The 17,357-nt window shown below is 47.4% G+C and overlaps 1 protein-coding gene across 1 annotated transcript in view; it reads right to left on the bottom strand.

The window, feature by feature from the left end:
• fndc3ba (fibronectin type III domain containing 3Ba) overlaps window positions 1–17,357 on the bottom strand; it is a gene marked incomplete at its 3' end in the record, with an annotated part of 198,165 nt that overhangs the window by 127,834 nt on the left and 52,974 nt on the right. The window contains exon 3 of the mRNA XM_083632422.1: window positions 8,613–8,688. Coding sequence (XP_083488548.1) covers window positions 8,613–8,688 — 76 coding nt within the window. The remainder of the gene's footprint in view (window positions 1–8,612; window positions 8,689–17,357) is intronic.

The raw sequence follows: 17,357 nt of genomic DNA, 5'->3' as shown, positions 1-17,357 counted from the left end.
ATTTCCCATTATACCACTGCGGTAATACAGCAGTACAGGTACATGTACCACAGTGCAGCTGCATGCTTAGAGAATTGACTTTATCATCATTTCATGCTAGACATATACAGAGGAAAACATGTGTGCATGTGCGCCTCATGGCAAACGAGGAAGTAACTTTGGTAATACTCTTTTAGTTCTGTTACTCTTTTGTTAGTTATCGGTGTGTGGATTTACTACGAAAATTATCATAACTTGGGTTATTACTTAATTGTGTGGTGAGTACACAAGTCACAACATGTACATGTGTGTGTTTCTGGCACTGTTGGAATGTGTATTTTGGGCGACTGAACGGGTATAGGCAGCTGTTCCATAGACTGCCATTGTAGCGCTGAGCTAAGTACCTGTAGCAGTGACGGCTCTACTACAGTTTGTACTGCACGCAGAGTGAGAATAAATCCATGTACATTCTAGTTTTAATATGAGCAATATGGCAAATGGCCTAAACTCTCAAAATGTTGGCGTATCCCTTTAACCCTTTGTAGGGTTGTGGGTGCTGAAGCCCATTCCTGCATACATTAATATGGAAGACAGACAGGGAGACACATTGGACATGTCATTACAGACAGACAGACAGGGAGACACATTGGACACGTCATTACAGACAGACAGACAGACAGACAGACAGACAGACAGACAGACAGACACATTGGACACGTCATTACAGACAGACAGACAGACAGGGAGACACACTGGACTAGAGAGCTGTGAATCTTCACTGGGCTCACGATTTGATTACGATTCAGAGGGCTACGATTCGATTATTAAACGATTATCGATGCATCTCGATGCATCTTAAATCGATGCATCACTATTTTTCCCCAATAGAGGATTTATTTTTTCTCACTTTCTTTTTTCTCACTGTGTGGCTACTTTTAAAATAAAGTGCATTTGGAATTGCATTGTATTATGATCCATAATTAAAATAAACAAATGCATTTACTTCCATTATCTTTTATTAATACAAACGCTGCCCTCTGTTACAAGATTTAGCCACCAGGTGGCAGTCAGGGTTCCAAGAATGCAGGAAAGCCACAGTAAAAGCGGAGAGTGCAGAAGAAGAAGCACAAGTAACAGATTGGAGAGCAATCGCATCAAGCTGGAGTTAAAATAACTATTGCAGTTTAATTCAGGGAATGTGGGGTATAGGGCTATATTAACAGATTTTGAGGAAACTGGACTAAATAGAAGAATATAGCCAGGGTAGTGTTTTAGAAGTCCATTCTGATCCACACTCCATTTCAGATTGTGGCGGTAATGCACCATAAGTTGTTTGCCAACTGCCATAAAACACTAGTAGAAGAAGAAGAAGAAGCAGCACAAGCTTCACTGACGTTAAGTTGCAATAAAGAACGAGTCAAAACATATCACCTGACTGGGCATCCATCATATAAACATGGTGCCAGAAGCAGAACGTTGATGATGCGACAGGACACAAAATAACAGGCTGGACACCATTCCTCCGGAGCTAAAGCTTGATAAGCAAACGTGCTAAAGCTATCTGCTAGCCGACGAACGGCTTGACACTACTCTGCATTCTCTCTCTTGTAGCCTTGCATGCAGGGCGGACGTATCTCCGTAACCGTAAATCCTAGAGACTCGTGGGCATTAGATTTGGGGTGGAAAAATACATATAGTCCTTTTTACAGATCGCGATTTGACCTTCCGTTTCCCAGAAAAGTGTAAATGTAAATAAAATGTGTCTATGGTTAATCTGCTTTAACATCAGTGTCTATGGTTAATCTGCTTTAACATCAGTGTCTATGGTTAATCTGCCTTAACATCAGTGTCTATGGTTAATCTGCTTTAACATCAGTGTCTATGGTTAATCTGCCTTAACATCAGTGTCTATGGTTAATCTGCCTTAACATCAGTGTCTATGGTTAATCTGCTTTAACATCAGTGTCTATGGTTAATCTGCCTTAACATCAGTGTCTATGGTTAATCTGCCTTAACATCAGTGTCTATGGTTAATCTGTTTTAACATCAGTGTCTATGGTTAATCTGCTTTAACATCAGTGTCTATGGTTAATAATTGTTTAATCTAATCGTTAATCTAATCCTATGTCACAAAGTTCAACAACACTGGCGGGAAGAGCCCACTGCCAGCCAAACCTCATGATGTCACATCCTCCCCGGCCGGGCACCGCTTCCTATTCTTCACCCCCTGCCCTCATCATCCCTCATAAAAGAGCAAACAAAGAGCAAACAACACAGTAAACCAACACAGCATCGTAAAGCACACACACACACACACACACACACACACACACACACACACACACACACACACACACACACACACACACACACACACACACACACACACACACACACACACACACACACACACACACACACACACACACACACACACACACACATTCCACAGCCGGGTGCTCTCACACACCCTCTAGAGTCTTGTCCTTTGATGTGAGTGTGGGAAAGCTCAGGGGAATGGTCTTAGTGGGGGAGGCAGGGATAGAGAGAGGAGGGAGAGAGATGGAGGGGAGAGAGTAGAGGGGTTGAGGGTGTGTACAGAGGCTGGCAACAGGATGAGAGGGGGAGAGATAGACAAGGAGCGAGGCTGGTGTTGGGGGGGGGTCAGTTGAGGCTGACCCCCGGAGCACTGGGAGGTCAGCCTGTTTAAACAGGGGACTGGACACACACACACACACACACACACACACACACACACACACACACACACACACACACACACAGAAAGAGTATGCACTAATTGGCAGACTGATACAGCAAGGGCCTTTAGATATACTGATTCACTGCTATGGCTGCCAAAGTAGCCTCAGAAAGTCCTAGTTGCTAGATATACAGATAGAGAGAGAGAGAGAGAGAGAGAGAGAGAGAGAGAGAGAGCATTTTCATCCACCTGTTTTTATGAGCATTTTGAAGTATTGCATTAGAAAAAGTTGATGGAAACAGAAAAATTCTGGAGAAACTAGAACAACCACACTGCGGATATATGCCTCCGCCAGCAATTGAGCAGTCGACATCCATGTCTGTCCAGACTTTGACAAATGTGAAGAAATTTCGTCAAGGTGTTACTGAGATATGGCGTTACCGAGCTTGAAAGTGACCTTGACCTTTGACCACCAAAATGTAATCTGTTCATCCTTGAGTCCAAGTGGACGTTTGAGGCAAATTAAATGAAATTCCATCAAGGCGTTCCGGAGATATCACGTTAACGAGCATGAAACGAGCGGTCATGATGTCAGAGTAACCTTGAACTTTGACCACCAAAATCTAATCAGTTCATCCTTGAGTGCAAGTGGACGTTTGAGGCGTTTTGAGATATCGCATTAACGAGCTTGAAAATGGCATTCGTGAGGCCACAGTGACCTTAACCTTTGACCACCAAAATCGAATTAGTTCATCCTGAGTCCAAGTCACCATTTGAGCCAAATTGGAAGAAATTCCATCAAGGCGTTCCTGAGATATATCGCATTAAAGAGCTTGTAAATGGGGCTCGTGAGGTCACAGTGACCTTGAACTTTGACCTTTAACCACCAAAATCGAATCAGTTCATCATTGAGTCCAAGTGGAGGTTTGAGGCAAATTTGATTAAATTCCGTCAAGGCGTTCCTGAGATATCGCATTAACGAGCATGAAATGAACGGTCGTGAGGTCACCGTGACCTTGAACTTTGATCTTTGACCACAGAAATCTAATCAGTTCATCCTTGATTCCAAGTCGACGTTTGAGGCAAATTTGATTAAATTCCGTCAAGGCGTTATCGTGTTAACGAACATCAGACGGACGGACGGATTGACGGACAAGCCGAATTCATAATGCCTCCAGTCCGGAGGCATAAAAAACGTCCTGAATTTTGCAAAAAGAACGTTTTTATTTGTGCTTGAGGTGGTTTTGCCATTTTTTGAAAGAGAGTTAATGCGCAAAGTGGGAGATGGAAACACCTTTTTTGAATCAGTGATGAGCTGAACTCTGTGTTCTGCACAGCTGGCAGCTTGTCCGCTCTCCTGCGACGCTTTCTGCTGGCAGAACCGACCGACGCCTGACGGACCCAAACGGCCCGATGATCCTGCAGCAGATCAGATGTTCTGCCTCCTCAAGTGTTGCACCCAAAGGCTCTCAGTCTGTCCCTAAAACGCCTTTTGCACGCTGACTCACACAACTGTTTAGTGTGACTCGTTTGTTTATTTAAACGGATCCCCATTAACTGACGCCTCAGCAACAGCTAGTCTTCCTGGTGTCCAACAGAACAATATACATGACACAACAGACAATACACTAAGCAAACAGTATATCCCAGATATACGTATGGCGAGCATCATGGAATGGGCATTTCTCCTGTGATATTGGCTGTAATATTACCTCAACACTGCCAGAAAGAAAGAAATATGGCCACCAGCAGATTACACATGACATAATAATTATTACTTCTCCTATGGCAAGTAACCATTGCAAAGCTCTCTCCATCTATGATCTTGTCTCCCCACACACAACCGAACCTACTTATTCGCTAAACAGCCATTAATGGAAGCACACATGGTTTGAATTTTAAGATTGTCGACTTTTCAAAAGTTTGCTTAGAATTTGCATAATGGAAACATAACTAGAGAGAGAGAGGGAGAGAGACAGGGACAGAGATGGACAGAGATGGAGAGAGAGAGAGAGAGAGAGAGAGAGAGGGGGAGAGAGAGAGAAAGAGAGAGGTGGTGAAAGGCAAAAGCAACTGAGCAGCAGCGTCAAACAAGAGGTGGGGAAGGTTGAGCTATCTTCTACATAACTGACTAAAATAACACTACACTGACATGACCTGAAAACCTTCTTTCTTCACAGTGGTCAACCTTATTTTCCCCACAGCTATGCATTTTCTGAGTGCACACACTGCAGTTTTCAAAGAGTTTCTTGGGGCCTGAGGTTATGGAATTTGTTGGGTATAATAAAATTCCGTGTAAACTTTCAGTCCAAGTAAAAAAAAAAAAAAAAAAAAGCAAGCAAGCAAGCAAATAAATAAATAATAAATAAATAAATTCAGCCAAGAGCATTAGCAATACCAAGGCTAATGAGCAGTGCTATAACAAAGTAAACAACAGTCTATTTGCTAAAAGGTTAGCTTTTAGGTAGGGAGAGGAGGAGAGAGGAGGAGAGGCGGGAGCGAGAGAAGACGAGAGGGAAGGAGGAATAGAAGGGAGGGAGAGGAGAGAGAGAGGGAGGGGGAAGAGAAGGGAGGGAGGAGGGAGAGAGAGGAGAGAGAGAGAGGAGAGAGAGAGGGAGGGGGAGAGAGGCAGAAGGCCCGTATGAAAGAATCCCTTTTGGCTGCTGTGTCGGGCGTCTCTAGGCTGGTTGTGTCTTGGCAGTGCATTTCTGTGTGTGTGTGTGTGTGTGTGTGTGTGTGTGTGTGTGTGTGTGTGTGTGTGTGTGTGTGTGTGTGCGTGTGCGTGCGTGCGTGCGTGCGTGTGTGCGTGTGTTTGCATGCACGCACCACAGTGCAGCAGTTAAACAGAGGTTACTTTATTTAAAAGCTGTATCCTGGTTGTGCCCTGAGGTCTCTGTAATCTCACTCTCTCACTCTCACACACGCGCGCGCACACACGCACACACACACACACACACACACACACACACACACACACACAGTGTACACATAGACACACAAGTACACAAGCATGCACAAACAGAGTGCTGAGGTCTCAGTAATCACAGCGAGTCTCAGTCTAAAGAGCGAGTCAGTCCGCCTCGAACACACACGGCCACACTCCTCCTCTCATTAAACCCAGTGACCTCCTCCCCAGAGGGAGTGAGACAGAGGGAGTGAGGGAGAGAGAGAGACAGAGAGAGAGACAGACAGACAGACAGAGGGAGAGAGGGAGACAGAGGGTGAGAGAGAGACAGAGAGAGGGTGAGAGGGAGAGAGACAGAGAGAGAGACAGACAGACAGAGGGAGAGAGAGAGACAGAGGGTGAGAGGGAGAGAGACAGAGAGAGAGAGAGACAGACAGAGGGAGAGATAGACAGAGGGAGAGAGACAAATGGAGAGAGAAACAGAGAAAGAGACAGAGGGAGAGAGACAGATAGACAGACAGAGGGAGGGAGAGATAGACAGAGGGAGAGAGAGAGACAGAGACAGAGACAGAGGGAGAGAGAGACAGAGGGAGAGAGACAGAGAGAGAGAGAGGGAGTGAGACAGTGACATGCATGTCAATAAAGCGATTTGAATTTAATTGACAGATGGAGAGAGACAGAGGGAGAGAGAGAGGGAGGGAGAGAGAGACAGAAGGAGAGAGAGACAGAGGGAGGGAAACAGAGAGACAGAGGGAGAGAGAGAGACAGAGGGAGGGAGACGGAGAGAGACAGAGGGAGAGAGAGAGGGAGGGGAGGGAGGGAGAGAGAGACAGACAGAGGGAGAGACAGAGGGAGAGAGAGAGAAAGAGAGGGGGAGAGAGAGTATGTGTGTGTGGCCCTCCAGTCGACATTAATGATATGTGCATTCAAACATGACCCCAAACCTTGGGCTGTGAACTGTCACAAGGGCAGCTACACAAGCAGAAACACACTTACACACACTGTGTGTCTGAGGCATGTGTGCACGTGTAAACACACACACACACACACACACACAACTCACGACTCACCTACAGACTCCGTCTACGTCAATGCTGTCTGCCTTTCTGCGAATCGAGTGTCTGGTATCCCATCAGTCCAACCATCCATTCAGCTAACCTTCTCGCCATCCAGCCATCCAGCATGCCTGCCTTTGCTGCATCTATCTCTAAATCTAGCCATCTATCTGCCCATCCAGCCAGCCATCCATCTGGCATTATCTGTGCTCCTAAGCTGAGCCTGCGGCGGGCCATCCCTCTGATTTCAGGGCCAAATTGAATTAGATGGCGGGCAGAGGAGGGGAGGTGGGGTGTAATTAGCTACAATAACAGAGAGAATAGGGTGATGGTGGTGAGGATGGGGGCAAATGGAGGCGGGGGGGTGTCAGTGTCTGGGCCAAGACAGCACTCTCTGAAAGGAGACCTTCACGGCAGAGGGAGAGAGACTGTGAGAGAGGGAGAGAGACTGTGTGAGAGAGGGAGAGAGACTGTGAGAGAGGGAGAGAGACTGTGAGAGAGGGAGAGAGACTGTGAGAGAGGGAGAGAGACTGTGTGAGAGAGGGAGAGAGACTGTGAGAGAGGGAGAGAGACTGTGAGAGAGGGAGCGAGACTGTGAGAGAGGGAGCGAGACTGTGAGAGAGGGAGAGAGACTGTGAGAGAGGGAGAGAGACTGTGAGAGAGGGAGACTGTGAGAGAGGGAGAGAGACTGTGAGAGAGGGAGAGAGACTGTGAGAGAGGGAGAGAGACTGTGTGAGAGAGGGAGAGAGACTGTGAGAGAGGGAGAGAGACTGTGAGAGAGGGAGCGAGACTGTGAGAGAGGGAGCGAGACTGTGAGAGAGGGAGAGAGACTGTGAGAGAGGGAGAGAGACTGTGAGAGAGGGAGAGAGACTGTGAGAGAGAGGGAGAGAGACTGTGAGAGAGGGAGAGAGACTGTGAGAGAGAGGGAGAGAGACTGTGAGAGAGGGAGAGAGACTGTGAGAGAGAGGGAGAGAGACTGTGAGAGAGGGAGAGAGACTGTGAGAGAGGGAGAGAGACTGTGAGAGAGAGGGAGAGAGACTGTGAGAGAGGGAGAGAGACTGTGAGAGAGGGAGAGAGACTGTGAGAGAGAGGGAGAGAGACTGTGAGAGAGGGAGAGAGACTGTGAGAGAGGGAGAGAGACTGTGAGAGAGAGGGAGAGAGACTGTGAGAGAGGGAGAGAGACTGTGAGAGAGAGGGAGAGAGACTGTGAGAGAGGGAGAGAGACTGTGAGAGAGGGAGAGAGACTGTGAGAGAGGGAGAGAGACTGTGAGAGAGGGAGAGAGACTGTGAGAGAGGGAGAGAGACTGTGAGAGAGGGAGAGAGACTGTGAGAGAGGGAGAGAGACTGTGAGAGAGGGAGAGAGACTGTGTGAGAGGGAGAGAGAGGCATAACGAGAGGGAGACTGAGAGAGGAAAGACAAAGGCCTCCTTTCAGAGCGACAGAGTTACAGCTCACTCTGCTGATGTCATCAAAGTGAGACACGCATGCACACAAGAGTCAGGGGGGGAATTCCCCTGCTACTCTCCCACCTCCTTCCGTCTCAGAGTCTCTAAGTGGCTTACAGTTGCACTCTTTTCATCTAGTGATATCAGAGACAGGCCGAGAGGGAGGGCATGGCTGCCCGCGCTGTCCCACTCAAAACAATCCTGCTTTAAGGAAAACAAGGAGCGGCAAGGAAGCACTTTACACTCTCACATGCAAGTATCCTGCTTCCTTTGCCCCATTCCTCCTCTCTGGGCTGGCCAGGATGGACGTAACAGTACCAACTCATTCATTAGCGGAAGAGCGAAGTTGGCAAAGCCCCAACTGATGGATAAGTTCAGGAAATGGTCATGGAAGATTTCTGGACAGGTCAGGTTTACAACCCAAAAGTGTCAATGACAGTAAATGATTCATAACAAACTCTGGTGATGAGGTCATCAAAGCGAGCCAGGCCACACATTCATATGGTCATAATATGATGATGACTGACCTTGGATGCACTGCAGCGAGCCGTCCTCTGCCCGGATGGTAAACGTCTCCCCCGGGTTCACCTGCACCAGGATCACCTGCACACAGACACACGCACACACACACACACACACACACACACACACACACACACACACACACACACACACACACACACACGCACACACACACAAACAAACAATTCAGACATCAGTCAGCAAGCACAGATCAGATAAAAAAAATAAGATGACATTTAGGAAATTAAATATCTGTCAGGCATAATGTCATGGTCATGCGGGGGGAGGGGGGGGTACTCCGCTGAGCAGCCAATCGGCTCGCAGAGAGGTGACATAACCCACACACACACACTAGCCGACAGATCCCGGTGTAGGGCGTCCACGGGTAGGAGAGTTGACGTGGTTGAAAGAGGCTGCTGTCTCACACACCCTACTGTCTCACACACACCCTGCTGTCACACACACCCTGCTGTCTCACACACACCCTACTGTCTCACACACCCTACTGTCACACACACCCTACTGTCTCACACACCCTACTGTCTCACACACACCCTGCTGTCACACACACCCTGCTGTCTCACACACCCTGCTGTCTCACACACCCTACTGTCACACACACCCTACTGTCTCACACACCCTACTGTCACACACACCCTACTGTCTCACACACCCTACTGTCTCACACACACCCTGCTGTCACACACACCCTGCTGTCTCACACACCCTACTGTCACACACACCCTACTGTCACACACACCCTACTGTCACACACACCCTGCCGTCTCACACACCCTGCTGTCACACACACCCTACTGTCTCACACACACCCTACTGTCTCACACACACCCTGCTGTCACACACACCCTGCTGTCTCACACACCCTGCTGTCACACACACCCTACTGTCTCACACACACCCTGCTGTCACACACACACCCTGCTGTCTCACACACCCTACTGTCTCACACACACCCTACTGTCTCACACACCCTACTGTCTCACACACCCTGCTGTCACACACACCCTGCTGTCACACACACCCTACTGTCTCACACACACCCTGCTGTCACACACACACCCCGCTGTCAGACACACCTTGCTGTCACACACACCCTACTGTCACACACACCCTGCTGTCTCACACACCCTGCTGTCTCACACACCCTGCTGTCACACACACCCTACTGTCACACACACCCTACTGTCTCACACACACCCTACTGTCTCACACACACCCTACTGTCTCACACACCCTACTGTCACACACACCCTACTGTCTCACACACACCCTACTGTCTCACACACCCTACTGTCACACACACCCTACTGTCTCACACACACCCTGCTGTCACACACACCCTGCTGTCACACACACCCTGCTGTCACACACACCCTACTGTCACACACACCCTACTGTCTCACACACACCCTACTGTCTCACACACACCCTACTGTCTCACACACCCTGCTGTCACACACACCCTGCTGTCACACACACCCTACTGTCACACACACCCTACTGTCTCACACACACCCTACTGTCACACACACCCTGCTGTCACACACACCCTGCTGTCACACACACCCTGCTGTCACACACACCCTACTGTCTCACACACACCCTACTGTCTCACACACCCTACTGTCACACACACCCTACTGTCTCACACACACCCTGCTGTCTCACACACACCCTACTGTCACACACACCCTACTGTCTCACACACACCCTGCTGTCTCACACACCCTACTGTCACACACACCCTACTGTCTCACACACACCCTGCTGTCTCACACACCCTGCTGTCACACATACCTTGCTGTCACACACCCTGCTGTCTCACACACCCTGCTGTCTCACACACCCTGCTGTCTCACACACCCTACTGTCTCACACACCCTACTGTCTCACACACCCTGCTGTCACACACACACCCTGCTATTAGACACACACCCTGTTGTTACACACCCTGCTGTCTCTCACACACACCCTGCTGTCACACACACCCTACTGTCTCACACACCCTGCTGTCTCACACACCCTGTTGTTACACACCCTGCTGTCTCACACACCCTACTGTCTCACACACCCTGTTGTTACACACCCTGCTGTCTCACACACCCTACTGTCTCACACACCCTGTTGTTACACACCCTGCTGTCTCACACACCCTACTGTCTCACACACCCTGTTGTTACACACCCTGCTGTCTCACACACCCTACTGTCTCACACACCCTGTTGTTACACACCCTGCTGTCTCACACACCCTGCTGTCTCACACACCCTGTTGTTACACACCCTGCTGTCTCACACACCCTGCTGTCTCACACACCCTGTTGTTACACACCCTGCTGTCTCACACACCCTGCTGTCTCACACACCCTGTTGTTACACACCCTGCTGTCTCACACACCCTGCTGTCTCACACACCCTGTTGTTACACACCCTGCTGTCTCACACACCCTGCTGTCTCACACACCCTGTTGTTACACACCCTGCTGTCTCACACACACACCCTGTTGTCTCACACACACACCCTGCTGTCTCACACACACCAACATGAGAAAAAACACCTTCCTGCTTCCAACACTACCCACTGGCACAATCCAGCAGAATGCACACACACCTTTACACAGTGAAAGATGCAGAGTGTGTGCCAGCCTTACCGTCATATTCTCTGCATACAGATTGTTGAGAGTGTACACGTGGCTGTAGACATGAAACAGGTGACCCTCCATTGCTCCCACTCTCTCACACACACACGCATGCAAACACACATGCATGCACACACACACACCCTCTCTATGCTCTACAGGTGTGCCGTCGTAAAATCCTCATATCCCGTCTTGGTCCTACGGTGACTGCCTCGCTCTCCCATCTCAGTGCTAACCTGCTCGTCTTCCTCAGACACACACACACACACACACACACACACACACACACACGCGCACACACTTCCTGCTCTGTCTGCTGCTGCGGCGGCTGCTGTTGCTATGGGAACCGCAGCATGGTACAGGGCGACCCACGTTTCCCGAGGACTGAGAAAACCCCCGGATCACAAACCCTGCATGTGTGTGTGTGTGTGTGTGTGTGTGTGTGTGTGTGTGTGTGTGTGTGTGTGTGTGTGTGTGTGAATATACAGTACACACGCTATGTATGTATAGATTTAAAATAGTCATATGGCAGATTTGTTGTTTTAGATACTAGGACTCTTCCTTGATTGCATAAATCTATATTATATGGTCTCTAACACTAGAACGGCCACAGTGGTCATTTTGACAGTTTTGACATTTATATGTGCAATAACTGTTAAATACAATGCTGCTGGTACCTGACTTTTCCTACAAGTGTCTGTATTTCCAATAGTTTGTATATAAATGGACTGCATTTATATAGCACTTTTATCCAAAGCACTTTACAATGTGCCTACATTCACCCATTCACACGGCAAGCTGCCATGCAGGGTGCTGGCACAGCCATCGGGAGCAATTTGGGGTTCAGTGTCTTGCCCAAGGACACTTCGACATGCGGACTGGAGAAGCCGGGGATCGAACCACCGACCTTCTGGTTAGTGGCTCTACCTGGTGAGCCACAGCTGCCCCGTATATGAATTATATAAAAGGCAAAGAAAATATTTATATATATATATTTTGTACCTATTTCGACCATAAGTCATATTGACCACACAGAATTCGCTGTTGCATCTTTTCACATTTAGGTGTTATTTCATTGTTGTTGTTTTTAGATAGCCTAAATGCATTAATCTCTCAATTAGGTATTTATCATGAGAGATTATAGAGTTTATAATCTAGCAGCCGTTCAAGTAGTTATGGAATTCTGGCACTTCTAGTGATAAAGCCTGCATGCTCTCAAAGGAGTATGCAGACAGACACACACACACACACACACACACACACACACACACACACACACAAGAAGCCTTCTCTTTTACTCTCAGCGCATACTCGGCGCCTTGAACCCACCCACAACTCTCATTGACTTCATGCCTGGCTTGACAGATCAATGCTCGACTTCAGCACGCATCATGCTTGGAATAGGTGTGAATCCTGAACGATCGCTTGAGCAAGGCGTGAGCGTGGCTTCAGCGTGGCACGCGCGCGGGTGGTGTGAACGGCCTCGCCTGTTAACAAGGACGCCTAAATGAAACTTGTGGGTTCAGCATAGGTTGAGCTTAGGTTGAGCGTTGCTTCGGCAGTCTGTGTGAACGGGGGCTTAGTCTGTGGCCATCAGAAAATGGACAGAATCATAAAATGGATAGATGTATGTCCGTTGTATGTAAGTAACCAACTTGTTCAGCAGGTGGCAGTAAGCACCTTCAGTGACTCGCCTATAAACCGAGAGAAGAAGAAAGCTGGCATTAGCTAGCTGTTAGCTCTGTGCGCTACGTTACTTATGTGGCAATAAAATGCCACTGAATGACCAGTTTTATGTAATGGTGAGCCAGTTTGAGTCATGCTGTTTACATAAAGCCCACCAGCTTTGATATCTGTTGGCTAATTGTTGATATTTATAAGGGTATTGTGGCTATAAAATAGCATTTTTATCTATGCGGGCAACTGTCATGGCTGGGATTTCCATTCCTCCATTTCTGCTCTGAGAACGCCTGAAGTCTGATTGGCTAAACGGACGGCCACTATCCGTCTATCCGTCCATCCCATACGTCCGTCCAGAAAAAGTTCAGCCCTCTTGAACTTTCTGTTTATCAAAACGTATGCAAATTTGCTGGATAGGAAAATCAGATGGACAGACACTGTGGATCAGTGTGGCCACCGACTTAACGAGTATTAATGAGTCATAGAGGCACTGCGAAGCGCGTCATCGGTCAGAAACCACGGTCAAAATGGGGGGAAACAAACCCCCCCCCCCCCAATCCTGGCGTTCTCCTATGTCACGTGTTGCACACAAAGATCATATATACGGAAGTTGAACACTCCAACTTACTTCACTGACAGCTAGATCCACATTTTTCCTTTCGCCAATTCTCAATGGCTTCCTTGTTTTAGGAGTAGAAAAAAACTTTAATTGGCGATTTTTTTACATTTGTTGCCTGCGTAGCCCACCACACAACAGCTTTTAGCTATGTTTAATTCAAGGAAAATGATGCTGGTGTTTGGAAGTGAATGGAGAGCTTTCCCCTGTGATGGGCATGGCCTATTTCATGCAGTGTTTCTATACCAGCTGGCGGGGGCGGGGTTTCTGCAGGCAGACAAACAGGGATTTGTTGGTGCAGGAAACATAATAGAGAAGATAAACACCGTCCATTTGCTTATAATACCGACATTGTAATGATACAAAGCAGGTCAAAGCCTTCCTTTAATGTTTTGTTCTGTTTAAATGTCATCAGTGAAGAATCAACCAATCTACGATCTACTGTTTTTTTTTTATCATCACATAGACTTGTCTGCTGGCTCAGTGTTTGTTTGTTTCTTGCCATATGCACACAGGTAGGCAGGATCCAGTAGTTTCTATATGCACACAGGTAGGCAGGATCCAGTAGTTTCTATATGCACACAGGTAGGCAGGATCCAGTAGTCTCTATATGCACACAGGTAGGCAGGATCCAGTAGTCTCTATATGCACACAGGTAAGCAGGATCCAGTAGTCTCTATATGCACACAGGTAAGCAGGATCCAGTAGTTTCTATATGCACACAGGTAGGCAGGATCCAGTAGTCTCTATATGCACACAGGTAAGCAGGATCCAGTAGTCTCTATATGCACACAGGTAAGCAGGATCCAGTAGTTTCTATATGCACACAGGTAAGCAGGATCCAGTAGTTTCTATATGCACACAGGTAAGCAGGATCCAGTAGTCTCTATATGCACACAGGTAAGCAGGATCCAGTAGTCTCTATATGCACACAGGTAAGCAGGATCCAGTAGTCTCTATATGCACACAGGTAAGCAGGATCCAGTAGTCTATATGCACACAAGTAGGCAGGATCCAGTAGTCTCTATATGCACACAGGTAGGCAGGATCCAGTAGTCTCTATATGCACACAAGTAGGCAGGATCCAGTAGTCTCTATATGCACACAGGTAAGCAGGATCCAGTAGTCTCTATATGCACACAGGTAAGCAGGATCCAGTAGTCTCTATATGCACACAGGTAGGCAGGATCCAGTAGTCTCTATATGCACACAGGTAAGCAGGATCCAGTAGTCTCTATATGCACACAGGTAGGCAGGATCCAGTAGTCTCTATATGCACACAGGTAAGCAGGATCCAGTAGTCTCTATATGCACACAAGTAGGCAGGATCCAGTAGTCTCTATATGCACACAGGTAAACAGGATCCAGTAGTCTCTATATGCACACAGGTAAGCAGGATCCAGTAGTCTCTATATGCACACAGGTAGGCAGGATCCAGTAGTCTCTATATGCACACAAGTAGGCAGGATCCAGTAGTCTCTATATGCACACAAGTAGGCAGGATCCAGTAGTCTCTATATGCACACAGGTAAGCAGGATCCAGTAGTCTCTATATGCACACAAGTAGGCAGGATCCAGTAGTCTCTATATGCACACAGGTAGGCAGGATCCAGTAGTCTCTATATGCACACAGGTAGGCAGGATCCAGTAGTCTCTATATGCACACAGGTAAGCAGGATCCAGTAGTCTCTATATGCACACAGGTAAGCAGGATCCAGTAGTCTCTATATGCACACAGGTAGGCAGGATCCAGTAGTCTCTATATGCACACAGGTAGGCAGGATCCAGTAGTCTCTATATGCACACAGGTAGGCAGGATCCAGTAGTCTCTATATGCACACAGGTAAGCAGGATCCAGTAGTCTCTATATGCACACAGGTAAGCAGGATCCAGTAGTCTCTATATGCACACAGGTAGGCAGGATCCAGTAGTCTCTATATGCACACAGGTAGGCAGGATCCAGTAGTTTCTATATGCACACAGGTAAGCAGGATCCAGTAGTCTCTATATGCACACAGGTAGGCAGGATCCAGTAGTCTCTATATGCACACAGGTAAGCAGGATCCAGTAGTCTCTATATGCACACAGGTAAGCAGGATCCAGTAGTCTCTATATGCACACAGGTAAGCAGGATCCAGTAGTTTCTATATGCACACAGGTAAGCAGGATCCAGTAGTCTCTATATGCACTAGGGATGTTCATCAATTATCGAAAATCGATAATCGATCGTTAAGGATTGGAATCGATCCTGTGGCATTTGGATCGATTTTCTAATTATTAAAAAAAAAAAAAAAAAAAAATCTTTTTTGTGGACTAGGTTTGGGTAGTGCACAGCCGACTAACGTGAGGTGGAGCTTCATATAGTCTCTAGTTTTCTGGCTGGGCACGGGCCTTTGTGCCAACAAAACTGTTTTAAACATGGGAAATTCACACCGGCATGCGCCGGGGACAGCAGTGTTGGAGAGGAGACACATTGAAATAAAGAGTTCATTGAGGAGAACACGTTGTCTTTCGTATTTTCTGCCATAGGCATTCATTTTGTAAAAAAAAAAAAAAAAAAAAAAAAATTGAAAATATTGAAAATATTGAAAATTTTCTAAGTATTAATAAAATCGATGATCGATAATTGATCGTTAATTTTCACCGATTATCGATTTTGGAAATTTTTCAAAATGAACATCCCTAATATGCACACAGGTAAGCAGGATCCAGTAGTCTCTATATGCACACAGGTAGGCAGGATCCAGTAGTCTCTATATGCACACAGGCAGGCAGGAATTTGTAATGAATTTGTAATGAATCTAAGGGATTGACAGCAGCCACATAGGCCTACACACTTGGACTTACTTAGGGAAGAGCGTTTAACAGCGGACATCTCCCGTCACCGTGAGTACTTTGACACACGGGATTGAAACATGACAGAGGCTTAAGCATCCCAATCCCCACCCAGTCCATTAGGAAGAAGGTCGACGAGATGCTAGCCAACGTCATTCCCCTGGAGAAAGTCAGCGACGCGTGCATTATGGCCTTCACCGAGACCTGGCTTACTCGGAGACCGATTTCACTCTCAGTGGCTTTGGTGCGCCAACGAGGCTCCCCAGAGATGCTGACGTCGCAGGGAAATGTCATGGGGAAGGTGTCCGTGACCTCAGCATATTTGTTCAATATTGTTAAAGTAGCCAGCAAAATAGGGTCGATCTTGGCGAGCTCTGACCTTGGAGGAATTTGTTCTTCTCCCCTCTAGGTGGAGATACAGGTCCCCCAGGGTAAACAGCAATAGGTTTAAATGAATTCTCCTTTGTGCAATAAATGTGCTTGTTCGCCACTAAACCTTGACTGCACTGCTCAGCAGCACTTGATTATGGCTACCATTTCAATAGTTTGATACGTTTAACAAAAGACACAGACGGATTGGGTTGTTTGCTGTAACTGTTGTGATTCATGTCCCATGTCTTGTCCATGTGTTTATGCCCTCTACTGCAAAACACATGTCCCCACCAGGGACAATAAGGATCTGAACTGAACTATAAGGCAGACCAAGAAACAAACAAATACACATGCTTGCGCACACACACACACACACAGACACACACACACACACACACACAAATCTATATAACCATCGGTCTAGATCCCTGAATCCACAGTGGGAATCAAGTTTAAACTGCAGGGTGTTACAGTAAAAAGGGCTCCCTAACTGCAGCGTGTTACAGCCAAAATCTTCCCTAACTGCTATGTGTCGCAGCCAGAAGTACTCCCACCACGTTTCCCTCTGGGCTGCGAGGGAACGACGCA

This window comes from Poromitra crassiceps, assembly GCF_964638095.1.
Source record: "Poromitra crassiceps genome assembly, chromosome: 3".
Lineage (NCBI taxonomy): Eukaryota > Metazoa > Chordata > Actinopteri > Beryciformes > Melamphaidae > Poromitra > Poromitra crassiceps.
Note: the sequence above shows the minus strand (reverse complement) of the source record. Positions and strands in the feature narration are given on the sequence as shown.